At 46.8% G+C, this 21,398-nt stretch overlaps 1 protein-coding gene across 3 annotated transcripts in view; it reads right to left on the reverse strand.

Annotated features, from left to right (window-relative positions):
- Window positions 1–21,398, reverse strand: part of LOC119956109 (glutamate receptor ionotropic, delta-1-like) — a 709,994-nt gene that overhangs the window by 400,575 nt on the left and 288,021 nt on the right. For all 3 annotated transcript variants that reach the window (XM_038782976.1, XM_038782978.1, XM_038782977.1), the window contains exon 3: window positions 4,780–5,064. In XM_038782976.1, coding sequence (XP_038638904.1) covers window positions 4,780–5,064 — 285 coding nt within the window. The remainder of the gene's footprint in view (window positions 1–4,779; window positions 5,065–21,398) is intronic.

Here is a 21,398-nt window from a genome sequence, read left to right on the forward strand (position 1 = left end):
CTAGTCACTGGATGCACTGGACTGCTTTCCTAGTCACTGGATGCACTGGACTGCTTTCCTAGTCACTGGATGCACTGGACTGCTTTCCTAGTCACTGGATGCACTGGACTGCTTTCCTAGTCACTTGGTCTGGGAATATTTTCTGAAGGTAAATGTTATGAAGTTTTTTTCAATTCTCTGAATGGACAGACACCAGCAGGTACATCCAGAGGTCGGGTACTTTACATTTGAACTGAGTACAGGTCCAGGGGTTTAACATTCACACATCCTACTTTGACTTTCACATTTTGAGTGGGAGCCAGGAATTCACTGGTGTCTTGGGCTCTACTTCAATAAAGAGCCTCACAGAGCGTGACTGTACTGAATTGACTGCCTGTGATTATGCTGCTAAAACAGGCCTCACTTATTCCAAAAGTCCTACTATTCTACAGGACAGATTTTAAAGTTGTCACCCAAGCATAAAACTGGTTTTGTGGATCCACTACTCATTATAGAAACCACTCAATTATTCATCAGAATGGAGCCGGTTGTTTGTCTAACCAGTGACGATTTTCAATGTCAATTTTACACCAAACATTAAAATCTCCCTTCAGGCTCTTTGGAAAATTGCCCATTTAGATTTTGAGTACAGCCATCAGGATAATGTTGGGTAATAATCCAATGGTTCCAAGAATTTGAGCTCTTGCTTGGATGGGAAGTGCCTGTCAATCTCAAATGAGCCACGAGGGACAAAAGGGAAAACTGTTATTTATAAAATTCTCATCCTTTTTTGCAGAATGGGGAGGATGGGAGATGAGCAGGCAACTGTCCCCAAGCTCTGCCCATACGGTCTCAGAGTTAGCCTTGCGAGGAAAGATATACATGGGACTCAGGGTAAGGGTAATACTCCCTCCATCTTTATACTCCTTAGACTCCATTGACATTTCACTCCTGACTCCACGCCCAAGTTTCTGCAGCTTTCCAAAGTACCTTGGCAGGGCACGCTGTTGAATCCAGTGCCATCGGCGTGTCTCTCCATTGTCACTTTCCCAACATCTTTACAAAGAAACACTTACATTTATGTAACTCCTTAACGGATCTCTCAGACACATCTCAAAACGCATTAACGACTGCAGTTCATTTTTTTAAAATGACATGTACGTGTACAGAGCTGCCATTTCGTACACAGTAAGATGTCACAAGCAAGATAAAATGAATCGGCAGCTAATCAGATTTTGGCGGTGTTAGTTGGAAATGCCAAGCAGGTTTCCATGTTCTTCTTCGAATACTGACACGTCATAGCTACAATTTCATCAAATATGGCTTAGCACCTCGTCGAAAAGATAACTGCCAACGCTACAGATCTCTCTCAGTGGTGCTCTGAGCATCATCCAACATTAAATCCTTCATTGGGGTTTGAATCCACACTTTTTAACACAGAAAGAAGTTAATGATGAGCCAAGTGTATACCACAATTACTGTTGAGATTTATACATTTCTCCTGTATTTTGTATCTGATTCTTTGCTCTAATGTTATTCCTTCTCACTGGCCCATTTATACATATTTAAATCTGTGAATAAAGATAAAGATAAGATAAAGTCGCTTATTGTCACGAGTAGGCTTCAATGAAGTTACTGTAAAAAGCCCCTGGTCGCCACATTCCGGCGCCTGTCCGGGGAGGCTGGTACGGGAATCGAACCGTGCTGCTGGCCTGCTTGATAAGCCAACGATTTAGCCCAGTGAGCTAAACCAGCCCCTTAATCAAACTATAGAATAATCAAGAATAATCAAGACCTAAGAATAATCAAACTATTTGTAGTGCATTGAAGACTCAAACATTTAGTTATTTTATTAACCAATTAGCACCGATCGCTAGACAGCAGTTGAGGGCTTAACGTTACTTGACAAGCTTTCTGGAGAATATCTAACAGAGGAATGAATAGCAAATGCTTGGGAAGTAATAAACTCCAATCAAGTTACCCGTCAAGATAAATGGCTTAACTTGGAGTAATCCAACATTTTTGATTATGCAAAACTCTCCAGGGTTACATTCCCCTGGTTTGGTTAGAGGATAAATTATTTGTTAAAGAGAACTCAGAGTAAATATGGATGCACAGACATGCTCTTCACTATTCAGAGTTTCATATTGAAAATAAAACAAGCGCCTCAGAAAATCACAAGTGAATAAAATGAACTGAACTCCAGCCTTCCCCGTTATTCTCTCTTATCATTGTCATGACTTTTTAAGGGGCTGATTTAGCTCACTGGGCTAAATCGCTGGCTTTTAAAGCAGGCCAGCAGCACGGTTTGATTCCCGTACCAGCCTCCCCGGACAGGCGCCGGAATGTGGCGACTAGGGGCTTTTCACAGTAACTTCATTGAAGCCTACTCGTGACAATAAGCGATTTTCATTTCATTTCATTTTCATTTCATTTTCATTTCATTTTCATTTCATTTTCATGACTCAAGTTTGTGGGTGGACTGTTAAAACTTGAATTATCCACTTAAATCCGGCAAAGATTTGTCAGTTCTGGCAGTTATTCAAACACGGCCTGAGTTCACTGGTTGATCCCTCAAGATTTCCGTGCGTGCTTTACGAGGAAATCCCCTCATCTGGAGCTCTTTAATCTAACTCATGCAGCTGCCACAATCTCTGGTTGCCGATGACTCTCTCCACATTGCCAGAATTCGGACACAGCAGCACAGGTCTGGGGAAATGTTCGCCGACATTTCATGACTGTCGGTTTAATTGGACAGAATCAGGAGCATCGTAAATCCTTGGATTCCTGGTGATTATTGATGTTCATGTGTAGGAACAGGAAGTGTGAAGGACATTCCAATGGCCCCCAGTGTGGACCAGCTATCCAATAACCGACTTGGGTTTAGACCGGGAGGGATACAACGATGCTGGTTGGGAGGAACAATACCCAAAACCGAATGGACTAACGAAAGGTTATTTAGCCCAACACAGGATTCAGGAACATGCCCATCTCCCTCAGATCCATCCCCTACCTTAAACTCGAGGACTTTGCGCTTTTAGCATAGACATTTACACAGCAGCTGTACAGATCAGAAACCAGATAGTAAAATGTGTACCTCCTCTAATGGCAGCACGGGATTCTATGCTGTTATTCCTGATGCGATTCAATGGCACAAAGTTCTCTGCTCAGTTTGTTGAATCTTGAAATGGACCAAAAATCCAACCCCTCGTTACGCTGTGCACCCTCTGTCCATATTGCTTCAGAACATTCAAGTACTGCATTTATTTATTGTACAACCCTTCCGATCTCTTACTGTCCAGTTAAACAGTCTGGAGAGTATTCCCGGGCCCTACTTTGAATTGACAGAGATTTTGAAATAAGAAGAGAAGGGATAAGATGGGTGGCACGGGTACACAGTGGCTAGCACTGTGGCTTCACAGCGCCAGGGTCCCAGGTTCGATTCCCGGCTGTGCCGAGTCTGCACGTTCTCCCTGTGTCTGCGTGGGTTTCCTCCGGGCTCTCCGGTTTCCTCCCACAAGTCCCGAAAGACGTGCTTGTTAGGCAAATTGGACATTCTGAATTCTCCCTCTGTGTACCCAAACAGGTGTTGGAATGGGGCGACTCAGGCTTTTCACAGTAACTTCATTGCAGTGTTAATGTAAGCCTACTTGTGATAATAAAGATTACTTTACTTTTTAACTTTACTTTGGACTGTGTTGCAAAAAGAATTGGTGGCGACATCAAAGGGAGGTTTGAACCTCTTTAGTTAAAAGCAACATTAATCAAGATATCAGGTACTATCCACCCCTTCCACCACTGCACTCCTTTTAAAAAAAAAATTTAGAATACCCAATTCATTTTCTCCAATTAAGGGGCAATTTAGCGTGGCCAATTGACCTACCCTGCACATCTTTGGGTTGTGGGGACGAAACCCACGCAAACACGGGGAGAATGTGCAAACTCCACACGGACAGTGACCCAGGGCCAGGATCGAACCTGGGACCTCGGCGCCGTGAGGCAGCAGTGCTAACCACTGCGCCACCGTGCTGCCCTAACCACCACTGGACTCCTGCAGAGCAGACCACAGAATCAGAAATTGGGGAGAAAAAGGAGTTAATGTCAAACTCAAATAGCACCAACAGAGTTAATTTCAGATTTCTGATTATTCTTTGTATAACAGAATCATTAGAAATGAATGAATAAATGTTTTGCAAATTTATTTTACAGTTTCAATAAATCTTGTACAAGTTCAAATGAATATTTTATGTACAAGAGCATGCAAGCAAAATAATATATAATTCATGTATCTGTTTAACAAAAATGAACTTCATTGTTTAAAGTGCATATCTTAAGGGGCGGCACGGTGGCGCAGTGGTTAGCACTGTTGCCTCACGGCGCCAAGGACCCAGGTGTGATCCCGGCTCTGGGTCACTGTCCGTGTGGAGTTTGCACATTCTCCCCGTGCCTGCGTGGGTTTCGCCCCCACAACCCAAAAATGTGCAGAGTAGATGGATTGGCCACGGCAAATTGCCCCTTAATTGGAAGAAAAGAATTGGGTATTCTAAATTTATTTTTTTTAAAGTGCAGACCTTACACTGAAAGTGATGAAACTTTTAAAGGATTTTCCTATTTTTTCATAAGGTAGACTGTACCTGCAAACCAAATTTTAAAAATTAAATCAATGAGGTAGATTTGACCCTTGGATTCGGGTTTTAGATTTAAGGAGTATTCTTGGAGTTGCAGTTCCGCCCAAGATAAACTGGTTGTGTGCTAACTTGCACACTGACATTCCCGTGCACCCTGATGGCAATCACTCACCATAGTTGCTGTCGTAGAAGACAATGAACTTTTGCCATCGAAGCTCGTTGACTAGTCGAATCATGACGTCACCGATTCGGATGGGAGGGCGAGCAGGGAGTGTGTACTCCTCCAGGTCAGGGTTGTGGATGAGCTGACAGGCAGTACGAGGAGACCCTGCATTACTCCGCTGTACATAGAGATGTGGAATATGCATGGTGTCTGTGAGAGACTGCAGGGCAGTGGCCGAGGTACAGCCAGTAGAGGACACCAGGGCCAGAATTCCTTGAGTCATCAGGTCACATGCTGTCGCACAAAAAGAAAGAAACAATTAATCACCAACTGTTGGATAAAAAGGACATTAATATGATGAAGCAGTCGCTTTGGGCTAATAAACTGGATGCAGCTGAAACAGCGAATATAAAACTGCTCTCAGCACTCAGCCATTGTGCAAGAGGGATGTGGCTGACAGGCATCGAGGGTGACCCTACTTTTGATTTCTCTCTTTGCACTACTACAACCTCTGTTGACCAGAACTTTATTCTGACCCAAGTTAATCGCAAGAACATTGCCAAACTCTGCAGACTGCACGGGTCAATGAAGAAATGCAGTTTGAAGAATCTCTGCACAACTAATTTAGTAATAATTTCACCAGACTAATAACCATACACATGGAAAATTGCACAAGGAACTTAAAATGTCACACTGGTAAATTAGGTAACCGATAAAATTACATTGTGCCATGGAACAAAATAGAGGTAACTTTACTCGGTATCTATGTAATGCTGTATCTGTCCTGGGCATGTTTGATGGGACAATATAGAGGGACCTTTACTCTGTATCTATATAATGCTGTATTTGTCCTGGGAGTGTTTGATGGGACAATATAGAGGGACCTTTACTCTGTATCTATATAATGCTGTATTTGTCCTGGGAGTGTTTGATGGGACAATATAGAGGGAACTTTACTCTGTATCTATATAATGCTGTATTTGTCCTGGGAGTGTTTGATGGGACAATATAGAGGGAACTTTACTCTGTATCTATATAATGCTGTATTTGTCCTGGGAGTGTTTGATGGGACAATATAGAGGGAACTTTACTTTGTATCTATATAATGTTGTATCTGTCCTGGAAGTGTTTGCTGGGACACATTTAACACTTTTCAAAATCTGAGACAATCAGAAAGTACTTTTCAGCTACTGGAGCTCTAGGGACACTGGTTCAATTCTAGTCTTGGATGACTGTCTGTGCGGAGTTTGCACATCCTTCCCACGTCTGCGTGGGTTTCCTCCGAGTGCTCCGGTTTCCTCCCACAGTCGAAAGATTTGCAGATTAGATAGGTTGGCCATGATCAATGCCCGGGGTTACGGGGATAGTCTGGGGGAGTGTGCCTATGTAGGGTGCTCTTTCAGAGGATCAGTGCAGACTTGATGGGCTGAATGGCCTCCTTCTGCACTGTCGGGATTCTGTGGCTATGAATTCTATGTGTGGTCACTGTTGCAATGTAAGGAAACCAATGTAAACACAATGAGGACTCACAAACAGCAATAAGATGATTATTGGTTTTAATGAACTTGATTGAGGATAAATATTGGCCAATGTGCTGAAGAGAATCCCAGTTTTTCTCCCAATAGGGCCAAATGGCCTTGTTCATCCACCTGAGAGGGTAGGAAGGGCCTCGCTACAAGGATGGCACCTACACCTCTGTAATGTCTCCTCAACACTGCGCTGAATGGTAGCCTCAGGTATGTGCTAAAATTCCAGCGTGGGGCTCAAATGCAGAACCTCCTGATTCAGATGTGGGACTGATACTGCTGACAACAGCTAATACTTAATTCTTCCCTCGAGATTAAGTTCTTGTTTTCTTTAAGTTGTTGGACTCCCTGCAGCAGCAAAGGATGTAGAAAAACAAAATTCCAACAATATCAGTCTTGGATCAGGTGAGGAAGTTGACTGTGCCCATCCCAGCTCCCTCTTCTCAAAAGGAATGTAGAATTCTAAAAAATGGTTCTGAAATAATTCTTGGACTACCGGTAGCGCTTGACTCCCCTTTCCGCCATTCCATATGCTACACACACTGTGTAAAGAATATCCTGACACCAGCGTTGAACTGCTCTTTTACTTCGAACTTGTGGCCTACTCTCTCACAATTTTGTTGGAAGTGGTATTTTAAATTGACCTTTGGGGCATGATGTACTTTTAAAGTTCTGACCTCTATGAGAGCTATTCTGCGTCACCATAGAGCCTTATCGTCAGGAGACACTGAAACATAGAAAATAGGAGCAGGAGGAGGCCATTTGGCCCTTCCAGTCTGTTCCTCCATTCATTATGATTGTGGCTGATCATCCAACTCAATAGCCAAATCCCGTCTTCCCCCATATCCTTTGATACCCTTCGCCCAAATGCTTCTTGAGAGCATACCGAGCCCTATTGAATGGCCTTGTCACGCCTGACTTGGAACACGATGAGGCAGCAAAATCTCGCAAGAGGCCTCTCACGGGATTTGCGCTGCACGGGACGCCTCGTGAGATCTAACAAGTGTCGCGATCTGGATCTCACCCTCACTGGGTGGAATCCAGAATTTAAGTGAGCAGTTAGGTTCACTTCAATATGTCTGTTCCAGATTCGCCCAATGCCCGGGGGTCAAATCCCCATGTCTGGGAGACCCCTTCATGGCTCCATTTAGCATGAGTCCACCCAAACCTGGACCAGGCATAACGGCACTGGGGGGGGGTTATTGGAGGCCCCCGGGTGATGGGGCTCTGAGCAGGGTGGTACCCTGGCACTCCTGCAGGCTCCCAGGCACCTTGGCACTGCCAGGCTATCAGGGGCTATCAGGAGTGTTCCTCACTGAGGCCAAAATAATAATCTTTATTGTCACAAGTAGGCTGACATTAACACTGCAATGAAGTTGCTGTGAAAAGCCCCTAGTCGCCACATTCCAGCGCCTGTTCGAGAATTCAGAATGTCCAATTCACCTAACAGCGCGTCTTTCGGGACTTGTGGGAGGAAACCGGAGCACCCGGAGGAAACCCACGCAGACACAGGGAGAACATGCAGACTCCGCACAGACAGTGACCCAAACCGGAAATCGAACCTGGGACCCTGGCACTGTGAAGCAACAGTGCTAACCACTGTGCTACCATGCTGCCTAGGAAGAGTCCTGTTTTGATAATGGGGTTGTTCTCAGCGCTGCAGGCGTACGTTAAACGTACCCAAAATGGGACTCTGTTCTTTAAATCCCATTAAATCGCCCCACAATATCTTTGGCCTCAATTACTTCCTGTGATAACAAATTACACAGACTCATCACTCTCTGGGTGAAGACATTTTTTCTTATCTCCGTATCCTCAGACTGTGACCCCTGGTTCTGGACACACCCACCAGCGGGAACCTCCTTCCTGCATCTACCCTGTCCAGTCCTGTTAGAAATGTATAGGTTTCTATGAGATCCCCCCTCATTCTTCTCAACTCCAGCGAATACAATCCTAACGGATTCAATCTCTCCTCGTACTTCAGTCCCGCCATCCCATGAATCAGCCCGGTAAACCTTCGCTGCGCTCCCTATGGAGCAATCTATGACCGGTGGTTACTAACCCACTTCCCAGAAGAAATAGATCCCCCCACTACTTGCTCTGTCAAAACCCTGGGTAATGTTGACCCCTCTATTAGATTAAGGAAACCAAAACTGCACACAATATTCCAGATGTGGCCTCACCAAGGCCCTGTTGCAAGACATCACTGCTCTTGTACTCGAATCCTCTCGCTATGAAGGCCAACATACCATTAGCCTGCTTTACCGCCTGCTGCACCTACATACTTACCTTCAGCGACTGGTGTACGAGGACATCCAGGTCTCACTGCACGGTCCTGGGCGAAATTCTCCCATCGGGAGACTAAGTGCCGACGCCGGAGTGAAAACCGGAGTGTTTCACTCCGGCGTCGGAGGCCGCTCCTCGCCCCCTATTCTCCCACCCCCAGGGGGCTAGGAGGGCCGTGCCGTGAATCTCGGCCGCCGGGCCTCGTCGCTGGCGTCAAGGCCCTGCGCGCCGAGAATGACGCGGCCGACGCGCCTAATGACACCTGCCACGCATGCGAGGGTTGGCCGGCTCCAACCCGCGCATGCGCGGTTGCCGTCTTCCCCTCCACTTCCCCGCAAGACATGGCGGCTTGATCTTGCGGGGCGGCGGAGGGGAAAGAGTGCGTCCCATTGAGACGCCGGCCCGACGATCGGTGGGCACCGATCGCGGGCCAGTCCCCTCCCGAGCACGGTCGTGGTGCTCACTCCCCTCTCCGTCCCCCAGAAGCCCCAAACGAGCTTCTGGCGCCATGTTCACGACGGCAGCGACCAGGTGTGGCTGCCGCCGTTGTGAACCGGTCGTGAACGGCAGGCCGCTCGGCCCATCCGGGTCGGAGAATCGCGGGCTGCCGTGAAACACTGCGGCCCGCGATTCTCTGAGCGCCATGTCGCAAAACGCGACACGCCATTTTGGGGGGATGGGAGAATCGCGGGGGCTGCCAGAGCGGCCCTCCTGCGATTCTCCCACCCGCCGTGGGAGCGGAGAATCGCGCCCAGTACATTTCACTCCCTCTCCCAAATCATTAATATATATTGTGAATAGCAGGGGTCCGAGCACCAATCCCTGCGGTACCCCACTAGTCACTGCCTGCCAATTTGAAAAAGACCTATTAATTCTTACTCTTTGTTTCCTGTCTGCCAACCAGTTTTCTATCCATCTCATACACTACCCCAATCTCATGCGCTTCAATTTTACACAATAATCTTTTTATGTGGGTCTTTGTCAAAAGCCTTCTGAAAGTCCAAATACACGACATCCACTTCCTCTTTGTCAACTCTGCTAGCTACATCCTCGAAGAATTTCAGTAGATTTGTCAAGCATGATTTCCCCATCATAAATCCCTGCTGACTCTGTCCGATCCTGTCACTGTTTTCTAAGTGCTCTGCTAGAAAATTGTTGATGGTGGATTCCGGAAGGAGACCATTTGGGTACCTTGTCCATATTGGCTCTTTTAAAGAGCTGTCAAATTTAGTTCCACATTGAGATCAGCTTTCTGCTCACACCCCTGATGATAAGTCCTCTTCAACACAAATACATTTGAAAGTTGCTGTGGAATCTGCCTCCACCCCACTTTCAGGGTAGATGGTCCCAGATGATAACAGCCCTCGATTTTCTCCTCATTGCTCTTCCACTTTGTGTGTTAGTTATTCTAAATCTATGACCGGTGGTTACTAACCCACTTCCCAGAAGAAATAGTTCCCCCCACCACTTGCTCTGTTAAAACCCTGGGTAATGTCGACCCCTCTGTGATATCTTACTCCTCTGTCTTACGGAGGGAAATCTCGGCTTCTCTAATATTGCACATAACAAAAGTGTCTCATGCTATTAAGCGTCTCTGTACCCTCTCCAGAGCCTTGACATGCTTCTCAAAGCTGCTTTTGCCATTGTGGACAATTTACTTAAATGTGGTGTTCAACTCTGCCATTTAACAGGACAGGAGATGTGAGAATTATTACCGAATTTCCATCTTCAATGAATGGCGACATAAAGGAACACTGAGCTCAATAAGAGCAGTCAAGCTGGCCACAAGCTGCTCTTACTGCCGCAGGAACAGTGCATTTAGTTGTGATTAAAAGAGTCATTAATTTATTGCGCTCTCGGCCTCCAGCTCCCACACTCACAGCCAAAATGGAAGGGGCTGACTAACTGAAAGGACTTGGAATACATTGTGCAGAAGGTAATTTCCTAAATCTCTTCCTTTGGCCTGGTACGAGCAGCTTGTTACAGCCATTCAAAAATGACTCTTCTCGGAGGGAAGCTGTGAGCGGCTGATGGATGTTTAACATCAAAAAACCATGGCTGGGTTTCTCCGAAGTCCCGGCCAAGTGTTGATGCTGGTGTAAACACCGAAGTGGTTCACGCCGGCGTCAATGGGCCCCCTGGCCCAGCGATTCAGCGGTCCTCAGGGGGCTAGCAGAATGCCGGAGTGCTGCGTGCTGCTCCGGCGCCGAAAGGTGGCCCTGCACGGCCAGCGCGGGTCCGCGCATGCACGTGACAGCCGTCTCCGCGCCGGTGCATGCACGTGACAGCCGTCTCCGCGCCGGCGCATGCACGTGACAGCCGTCTCCGCGCCGGCGCATGCACGTGACAGCCGTCTCCGCGCCGGTGTCGAGCAACATGGCGGAGCCCTACAGTGGGCCCGTGCCGAAGGAGGTAGGCCCCCTCCAGATCGAGGGGCCTGCCAATTGGTAGCCCCCGATCTATTTAGATATTTAGAACAGTACAGCACAGAACAGGCCCTTCAGCCCTCGATGTTGTGCCGAGCAATGATCACCCCACTCAAACCCACATATTCACCCCATACCCTTAACCCAACAACCCCCCCCTTAACCTTATTCTTTAGGACACTAAGGGCAATTTAGCATGGCCAATCTACCTCACCTGCACATCTTTGGACTGTGGGAGGAAACCGGAGCACCCGGAGGAAACCCACGCACACACGGGGAGGACGTGCAGACTCCACACAGTAGGCCTGTGGGCCTGGACCCCGTGGAGGCCTCCCCCCCGGAGTCAGATGTTTTCTATCTCTGCTCAAAGGATTCCCTTCTTGCCACTATGCAATTGCAAGTAAAATTTCAGCATTTAACATCTGCGAATATTCATCAGCCGCAAATTATTACTATTTCCAACTCATTATTCATGATTTGCCCCTAATCATTCTGTAACATCAACAGCCAGACAGTTTGAACAAAAACAAAATAAAATGATTCTTGCCTTGCACGATATTAACATTGGCCTCATTGAGAGTAGAATGAAGCCAGCCTTCTCGCCTGTTCTGGAGGTTTGGGTGGATGCTAAAGGTGCAATAACAGAAATTGGATGGCGCCTTTCACTGACAACTCTCTGCCTTTGAGCTGAAAACAAAAATTAAACCCCACCAAAAATAAATTAATTGCAGTAATGTGAATTGCTGCTGTTTTTGATGTATCGCTCACTTCAATGCATCCCATCAGATGCCAGTCTATCAAGCCAGCATCTTGCAATGTGAGTAAGACTTCCCTAACCCGTTTGACATGTTCCTGCTTCATTGACCATTGATCAAGATGTCATCCATGTAGTAATAAGAGCCGTCAATTCACTGCAGCAGATTGGATATTGGGCAATTTAGCATGGCCAATCCACCTACCCTGCACATCTTTGGGTTGTGGGGGTGAGACCCACACAGACACGGGAAGAATGTGCAAACTCCACATGAACAGTGACTCGGGGCTGGGATCGAACCCAGGTCCTCGGCACCGTGAGGCAGCAATGCTAACCACTGCGCCACTGTGCTCCCTGTTAAGGCATTTTAGATCAATGCTGATACGAATGGAGCCATTTGGTTGGGGGCTAGTACCCTACCAGACCACCACCTGGCTGGTTCAGTGATTGGCAAAATGGTTCCTCATTGCAGCATCAACTCAATATTACTTCTGAATATTTTCAGAAGTGGAAGTGGGATCTCCGTAGGTACGATTGGGCAAAGAGGCTTAGCTTTTGCCTTGATTGATTTCAGCCTAACTAAGCCTCTAAAGAATGTTAGGAATTTCCTTCTAAATTCATTTTCACGTTGACCTCCCCAATGTCTGGAAGTAGATTCAGGACTGTGCAGGTTTTCTGTTCAACAAGGATTATTCCTGCTTCTTGATACCACACAATATTCCAGAAATGTCCTTGGGCGGGATTCTCTGATCCTGAGGATAAGTATTGACGCCATTGTAAACGCCGTCGCGTTTCATGACAGCGTCAACATGCCCTCAGGAACAGCGATTCTGACCCCTACAGGGGGCCAGCATTGCACTGGAGCGACCCACGCCATCCCGGGTGCAGACTCGCCGGGGGGGGAACCGCAGCCCCTGCCCGGAGCAGATTGTCCGCTCTCCGGAGAATCGGCGGATCGGCATCGGGGTGGCACCGTGCGATTTGTGCCCGGCCCGGCGATTTTCCAGCCTGGCGTGGGCTTAGAGAATCCCGCCCCTTATCTCTGTGTTTCAGTGTTGTACCCCACTGGCTCCCCTCACTGGACACTGAAGCGGAATAAAGGCACTTTGTTCAATCAGGACAGGTAAGGCTAACTCCTGCGTCTAGCTTGAATTTGGTCAGATTCCCATTTACATCAATTGCTCTCCAATATTGGATTGTATTTTCCTTTCTTTCTCCGATAAAGATGCTTTCCTGGTCCTCAAAGTCTTCAATTTCTTGAATGGAGATTTGCTTAACGGATTTCTCCTTCTGTCTTGCAAACGTAGATTTCCTGGAATGGCACAATTTGCCGCAGGTATGACACTGTGCAATTGATCAGCGAACTCTTCGCCGCCACAGTGGGGCACTGTAAACTGAGGGAGAGCGGGGTCGTTTCAGACATTTCCCTGGCTACTCCCTTGCTATACTTTTACAGACCACACATTGAACAACTTCATTCCTGGGGGATTTATCTCCCATTTCAGACAAAAGCCTTATTCTGCCCCAGCTCCTCAGCCTGCCATCTCTGTTGGTACAGCCTTGCTTAAATTTAAAACTTCTCGAGATTGTAAGAATTCAGAGAGATTCTCACGTAAAATGCTAAGAACCAACCTATCTCTTTTAGCGCTCCATATTCTCAATTTTCGACCAGGTAGTAACGTTTATTGATGAATCAGTCAATCCCTTCACTCTGATTTTAAAATTATTCTTATTGGTTTTCAAAAGGTGGTATGGAGCAGGCAAACAGAATACACAATACATTGACACAGCCACCCCCCCCCCACCCCCCGCCCAATCCATCCCCGTAAGCAAACATCCCCTGTGTATAGAAAAACAAATTAACTTAAGAATCGACAGTAATTAACCAATTAAAGAAATAAACAAGAGGCTAACATCCACAAGACAAGTTCTCAATAGATCCTCTATGGTGTATTTAATCTTCTTCAGATGAAGAAATGAATGAAGCATTGGGTGATCTTGGGGTCCTCCAAGTTAGCCTCTCCTGCAGACTATTAAAGAAGCAAATGCAGCGATGCCTGCCTTAATCTTAATGAGACAGGTCAGTTCAGATGGGACTCTGAATGTGGCTATCAGTGGACAAGGCTGCAAATCCACATCTAAAACTTTGGAAAGGGTGTCAAAGAAGCATGACCAAAATCCAGCCAGCTTCGGGTACGGCCAATACATGTGGATATATCTCTGGCCTTGGTGAAGTGAACTCTGTGCAAAACTTTCAAGCTTAACCGAGCGCAGGAGGATGTGGAGTTGACCCCAAAAATAGCCCCTTCCCATCAAACGTCAGAACGGTCAATCCCCTCACCCGATCATCTGTGCGGCCAACAGGAAATCATGCCAGTCCAGAACACGGGTGGACTAACGTGGCGTGTACATCTGGGCACTTACCTGAGGAAGGCCGGGGGCTGGCTGCAGAGTTGGGGATGGAAACTTCCAACAACCGTGGACACTAGGACATGTTTGGGGGGGGGGGGGGGGGGGGGGGGGGTTGGGGTTGGGGGCATCTACCAGGTGGGTCTTCCAGCTTCGGTGTCTTTGGGGAGGTCCATCTTACAGTTTCAGATTGCTCGTGGAGGTCCAGCTTCTATCTTCGAGGAGGGTCAGTTACGTCCGGATGCCTTTCAGAAATGACATCCAGATATGACGGCACAGCACAAACCATCCAGCCAGCCCCACTGCGCAAAACATCGCAAAACCCCCAAAGCAGATCTAATTGGGTAGTCGTGAGGTGGCGCACTGCAAATTCCCACTGACTTCATGGCGGGAAGCAATGCCCAATCCCTGCGCCTGTTATGGGACTAAGTCCGGAATTTAAAATTCTACTCTATTGTAATGATATGCAGTAACAGTGTAAACGATAAGTGCATATAGCCTCCGACCATAGGTGTCATGCAAGAGGAACAGGGCACTGGAACTAGACAAAACTAGTCTTGGTCAGAGTTACAGGAGCGGTTAGTAGCATGGTTAGAAGCTCCACAGTTTGGTTAGCAATAGTTTAGTCTCCCCATGAGATGTTTTGTTGTTCACTGATTCATAGTACACGAACATAACACCTACGTGTTTGATTCTTAACTGCCCTTTAAAAATTGACTTATTACAAACTATTCGGATGCGTCAAGCTGATAGTGGTTTAAGGAAGGCCATCACTATCCTCTTGGGAAAAATATGATGGGCAATTGTTGCTGCCGTGCCAGTGACATCCACATCCCAAGAAGATGTTTGCATGGCCAAGTTCTGCCGGCACTTAAAAGTAACAGACTAATGCTTCCTCTAACATAATGGAAAACTCAGGTGAACTTGATCATATCCATCCGTAAATATTTTCAGAGCATAATTTTAAGGCCCTAACGTTAATCCAGGTGTTTATACAGAATAGCCTGGTTAAAATTGTGAGCTGATTTTCAATGTGTGTTGTTAATAAGAGTAACAGATAAAGGTGGGCTAGAAATAACACAGCTTAGAAACAAGACTGCAACACAGCAAAATGTGGGAGTGTTACAGGAAATAATACCTAAGGTGCGGCAGAAAGTAAGTACGAAGGAGATTTAAGAGGCACAGCACAACACTGGAGGAAGACTCAATAACACAAATTAGGATAACAGCCCTTAATATCTCGAGTGCCTAACCTGTAAATTCCAATCAGCTCAAAGCGATATTTAGCATTTAAATTTGTGAAGACACATATCAACAGGATATCATTATTACATTTCACCCTTGGTGTTCAGCGCTGCTTTACCCACACTGTAGAGAGACACAAAGGGTGACACTTACCGGACTAATTAATATACATTGGTGGAACTGTGACGGGGAGGGCATAATAACTCCATAGTGGCTTCCCCTGCTCGCCCTTTACTCTGAACGCTGTCATTTCACTTTGTGTAGTCTCAGTGCACTGTGCTTAGCTGTGCCTGGAGAGGATGTTACAGAGGAACAGAAAGAGCCATTCAGCCCCTTGCTCCTGCCCCAGAATTCCATCATATCTTGCCAATCTATATTTTGACTAATTTTGCTACCTTTACCCCTGACTCTTAATACCCTTACCCAATAAAATCTATTGATCTCAGAGTTAGGGTGGAGGAAATAACTTGCACACAGCTGAATGATTATTATGAGGGTGGCACGGTGGCAGAGTGGTTAGCACTGCTGCCTCGCAGCGCCAGGGCCCTGGGTTTGATGCTGGCCTTGGGTGACTGTCTGTGTGGAGTTTGCTTGAGTTTCCTCTGGGTGGTGCAGTTTCCTCCCACAGTCACAAGGATGTGCATGTTATGTGGATTGGCTATGGTCAATGTGCAAAGTTGTGGGGATAGGGCTGTGGAGTGGGCCGAGGTAGAGTACTCTTTTGGAGCGTCAGTGCAGACTCAATGGGCTGAATGGCCTCCTTCACTGTAGGGATTCTATACAGCTCACTGATCCTCATCTGTTGCCTATGGCTTTTTATTTCCCTGTTCAGCTCCTTGGGGTGTTATACACCTGCAGGAATCTGCCTCGAATTCTATTTCCAGCCAGGCGCAGAGGTAGTTAATTGCATGGATACCATCATAGTTTGAATATCTTCTGTTGAACAATTGGCAAGTGTTCACTCAAAGGCAGTTTGCATAATAACAAAGCACATCGAGTGCTGAATTGCATGACTTGAATCTGATTACAGTGCACAGCTCAAGTAAACAAACGATATTCTCATGTTGCCCCCTCGTAATGGAGGTAAACAGGGTCAACACAGATGTGACCTTTCCCCATGGGTCACAGAAATTGCTGCCAATTCACCTGATGGTGAGCCTTCTTCTAATTGGAGCAAATAAATTGAGTTTGCGATCCCAATTTAACGTCCAATTCCACAATAGAATTTTGAACGAGGGTCTGGATTATCCGATCCCCCAGCCGTGTGGTTCTCGGGTGTTGTGACGTTCACTGACCGGAGGATTCTTCTCCCCACCGCTCGTCAACGTGGTTTCCTGATGAAGCCTCCCAGAAACCGTGGGCGGGAGTGCGCTGCCGGTGGGAAAGAGAATTCCAGTGGCTGAATAATTCCGGCCGAGATCTTTGAGACGTTAATGAAGCAAAATGGCTCTGTCTTCCAATTGGCTGCCTGACCAGTTTTCCCACGTACAACAGGAATGTGAAAAGCAATGTTTTGATGGTGTCCCATTTTGATGTAATACCAGATTCCACCATCTTCAAACAGTGGCAGCTTCAAAAATGACAACTGTGAGTTGTAAGGAAAGGTTCTTTTTACCCCCCTCTGGTTTGGAAGAAAGAGTCACTCCCTACCAAATGCCATAATATAAAGAAATCCATTTTAGGAAACCTCTGCTCAGTTGCAAGAAAATGTGAAGGCCCAGGTCAGACCCCATTTGGAGTATTGGGAGCAGTTTTGAGCCCCATATCTAAGGAAGGATGTGTTGGCCTTGGAAAGGGTCCAGAGGAGGTTCACAAGAATGATCCCCGGAATGAAGAGCTTGCCATCTGTGGAGCGCTTGAGGACTCTGGGTCTGTACTCGATGGAGTTTAGAAGGATGAGTGGGGGATCTTACTAACTCTTACAGGATGCTGCAAGGCCTGGATAGAGTGGACGTGGATAGGATGTTCCCACTTGTAGGAAAAACTGGAAGCAGAGGACACAATCTCAGACTAAAGGGACGATCCTTTAAAACAGAGATGAGTAGGAATTTCTTCAGCCAGAGGGTGGTGAATCTGTGGAACTCTTTGCCGCAGAAGGTTGTGAAGGCCAAATTATCTATCCCGATCCCATTTTCCAGGACTTGGTTCATAGCCTTGTCTGCTGCAGCGTTTCAAGTGCTGATCGAAACATTTCTGAAATGGGGCGATATTCTCCGACCCCCAGCAGGGTCGGAGAATCGCCTGGGGCCGCCGAAAATCCCGCCCCCGCCGTGGCAGAGATTCTCCGCCACCCGGGAAGTGGCGGTGGTGGGAATCTCGCCACTCCGATCGGCGAGGCCCCAGCGGTGATTCTCCGGCCCGGATGGGCCGAAGTCCCGCCGCTGGGAGGCCTCTCCCGCCGCCAAGGTTTGAACCACCTCTGTAACGGCGGGATCAGCGGCGCGAGCGGGCCCCCGGGGTCCTGGGGGGGGGCGGGGGGCGATTGGACCCCGGGGGGTGCCCCACGGTGGCCAGGCCCGCGATCGGGGCCCCCCGCTCAGACTCCGGGCCAATGCCCTGGGTGCACTCTTTCTCCTTCCGCGGCCGCCACGGCCTCTGCCATGGCGGAAGCGGAAGAGAAACCCACATCGCGCATGCGCCGGTGGTGACATCAGCGACAGCTGGCCGCTAACGTCACTGCCGGCGCATGCACCGACCGGCGAAAGCCTTTCGGACAGCCCCGCTGCCGGGGACGCCGGTTTTTGGTGCCAGTCTTCTGGTGCCAACCGCTCAGGCGCGGGGCTGGCCCCCAAAGGTGGGGAGAATTCCCCACCTTTGGGAAGGCCCAACCCCTGAGTGGTTGGCGCCACTCCCCTACGCCGGGACCCTCCGTCACGCCGGGTAGGGGAGAATCCAGCCCATGGTGTGAGAGTTCCCGCCTCAACCACTCTTTCAGGTGGTGAGGCAGAGGAGAATTGTGATTTGGCGTGAACTTGCCGCCTGTCACGGGTTTGGCATCAAAACTGATTCTCTGCCCGATGGCATTTTGCAATTCCAGTGTAGCTGAGGGAAAATCTCACCCAATACATTTGTTACTCGTTACGGTATCCCTTCTACACGATTGGAATATGTGAGATATATCAACAATTCGACAAAGTTAGAATTCTTTGAAACTTTGACACAGTGCACAAGTGCTTTTACATTGTTTTCCAACATGGTGAAATAAATCCAGGAGGATATACCAAAGATGAAACAGTCAAAGCTGTAAATATACGCCAAGGACTGAACCAAGATCTGTGCTGCAGAATGAAGCGCACTATTAAACATTATGAGGTTGATGAGCTCACTTTAGTTCCTGCAGTGCACAGTCCAGCACAGCTGCTAGGTTGTGGAGCTCACTGTTATTCAGTTACAAGTTCGGCTGCTTGTGCTATCGACACTGCAATAATACATCATTGCACACACTAACTTAATGGCCATGGAACAAAATAGCTCGTTGCTGTCATTAGTATGTAATTGTTGTAAATTGTTTAAATAAACAGCGCACATCCCCTTTAGATAGACGATCTACCGTCCCAGTGCTGTCTGAAGGCAGACCAGACATTGTACAAGACAGTAGGTACCTTGGAGAGCAGCTCAATGGCCGGAACAATCACGGGGCTGAGATAAAATCAAAATTGCAAGTGTGAAGGTCGGGCAGTTAATGGACACCATCGAGGCACGGAGATGAATTACAGTCTTGCATCCGACTCAATATTTCTTACTTTGTCAGACACACAGTTTTATCACAGTAACAGTTTCATTTCCACATTGTTGACCTGGGAATCCTGACAGCAAACAGCAGCATTAAGATGATCCAACAGGCCAATGAACAGCATATATCACACTAAATAATTCTCAGCACTGAGGGGCAGAGAGATGGGTTTATCTTTCTAGAGGAACAAACTAAAGCCATGATTCAGTCAGGCCAACATAGAAATGACAATGTGGATCCTGCCATTCAGTCCAGGGAGACCTTATTGATATTTATCCTCCACATGAGAAGTAATCCAAACCCCTTGTACCCACCCTCGTCCCATATTCCTTTCCCTCCCCCCTTCCTTTAATTATCCCTCTAACCTGTAAATGTTGACACTGAATTGGATTAATTGCTCACAATCACACTTTCATTCTGCACCTACATCCATGACCATCCCGTCAATCCTAGCCCCGCTCCAGGCAACATGAAGCCCCCTTCAACCCGCTTTCTTTACAGTCTGATTCATCTGTCAATACCCTCATCTGTAAGAGCAGAATGTGTGGATTCAAGTCATTTGCAGGATTGCTCACGATTTAAGTTGACCTGTCGGTACAGGACCAAGGGAGTGCTGCAGTGTCATTAAATCAGGTATTGCACCACAGTGCATGCCCAGGTTTCTTCTTGAGTTCCCCATCATCTCAGATGGCAATTGTCAGACAATTTGATTCACTCCACGTGATATCAAAAGATGACTGAAAGCGCTGGATATATCAAATCGTACGAGTCCTAACAACATCCTGGCTGTAAAACTCAAGACTTAGTCTCCAAAACTAGCGATGGTGTTCCAGTGTGCCAGAACACCGGCACCTACCCAACAATGTTGTACATTTCCCAGGTATGTCCTGTCCACAAAAAACAGGACAAATCCACTTATCGCCCCATCAGTTTACACTCAATCATCAACAAAGTGATGGAAAGCCTTGTCGACCTTCAAGCAGCATTTACTCAGCAATAACATGCTCACTGCTGTTCAATTTGGGTTCCGCCTGGGCCATTTAGCTCCCAATCTCATTACAACCTTGGTCCAAACATGGATAAAAGAGCTAAACTCCCTACATGAGGGGAGAGTGACTGAGCCTTGACAGCAAGGCAGTATTTTAGCTCAAGGATTTATCTCCAAGTTAAAAAACATTAATTGATTATTCATCTACTTGAGATCGTGTATGGTGCTCATCAGAGACATGAAAGTGATCATTTGGATGTGGGGCATGCAGATGTGGGATAATGTGCGACATAAACGCAAATGTTTTCTTTTATCTCCGAATTTATGGACCTCCCGTGATCCACCTTCAAGATTGATGAATGTACTCTCTCAGATTTGAACCCACAACCTTTTGCAATTATTAAAAGATTGCACTGAAATTGTTTTAATTCATGGCACAAAATACCTCGACTAAAGAGGAAAATTGAGTGAAAGCTGTAATTACAGCAATCCGATTACAGAAAGAAACCCAGAATAAAATCCCAAGTCACATTGCCGTATACCTGACATATTTCAGAAATTAACAACAAATCCATTTCAAACACGACAAGGGGAACTGAAGATATAGCAAAGCTTGTGGAAAACGTCCTGAATGATATTCTGTCACATTTGAGATGCATTAGTTTGGATCGTTCATCCAAATGTAGAGAGATTAGGTTTAAACAGCTGTTATTGTCTTCACACAGGATGGCCTGAAGCAACGGGTCCATCCCACACACAGGAGCTTGATTCACTCCAAAAATGATATTCCTTCTATTTCCATATTTATATCTCTCCATTGGTTTTGAAGTGGTTCTTTACATATTTCCATTTTCTTTTTATTACCATCAGGCCTGGAATATTATACATTACAGACAAAAGTGGTAAAACACAGAATAATTTAGCTAAATTAAATCGCAGTGTGCAGGTTAAAGGGGCTTTGTCTCATTTGGAAGTGTCTGTGGGATCCACCCGATCCTGATAATATCTGAAGCATTATTTCAGACATTGACCGTTACAAACTCTGCTTTGAAGATTTAATGGAGAAGGTTGACAGCTACTTTCAAAAGGATTCCACAACCATTTGGTGCGTAACCTGAGTAATTGCTTACACGTATTTCAGGGGTCATTCTACACGCCAGCCTTGTCTGTCAGAAACTTGGGCCACATGAGCACTTATTGGAGTAACCTCATAGACAGCAGCCAAAACAGGGTTAGGAGCAGATGGATAATGCTCATGATC

The sequence above is a fragment of the Scyliorhinus canicula genome, chromosome 22 (genome assembly GCF_902713615.1).
Source record: "Scyliorhinus canicula chromosome 22, sScyCan1.1, whole genome shotgun sequence".
Taxonomy (NCBI): domain Eukaryota; kingdom Metazoa; phylum Chordata; class Chondrichthyes; order Carcharhiniformes; family Scyliorhinidae; genus Scyliorhinus; species Scyliorhinus canicula.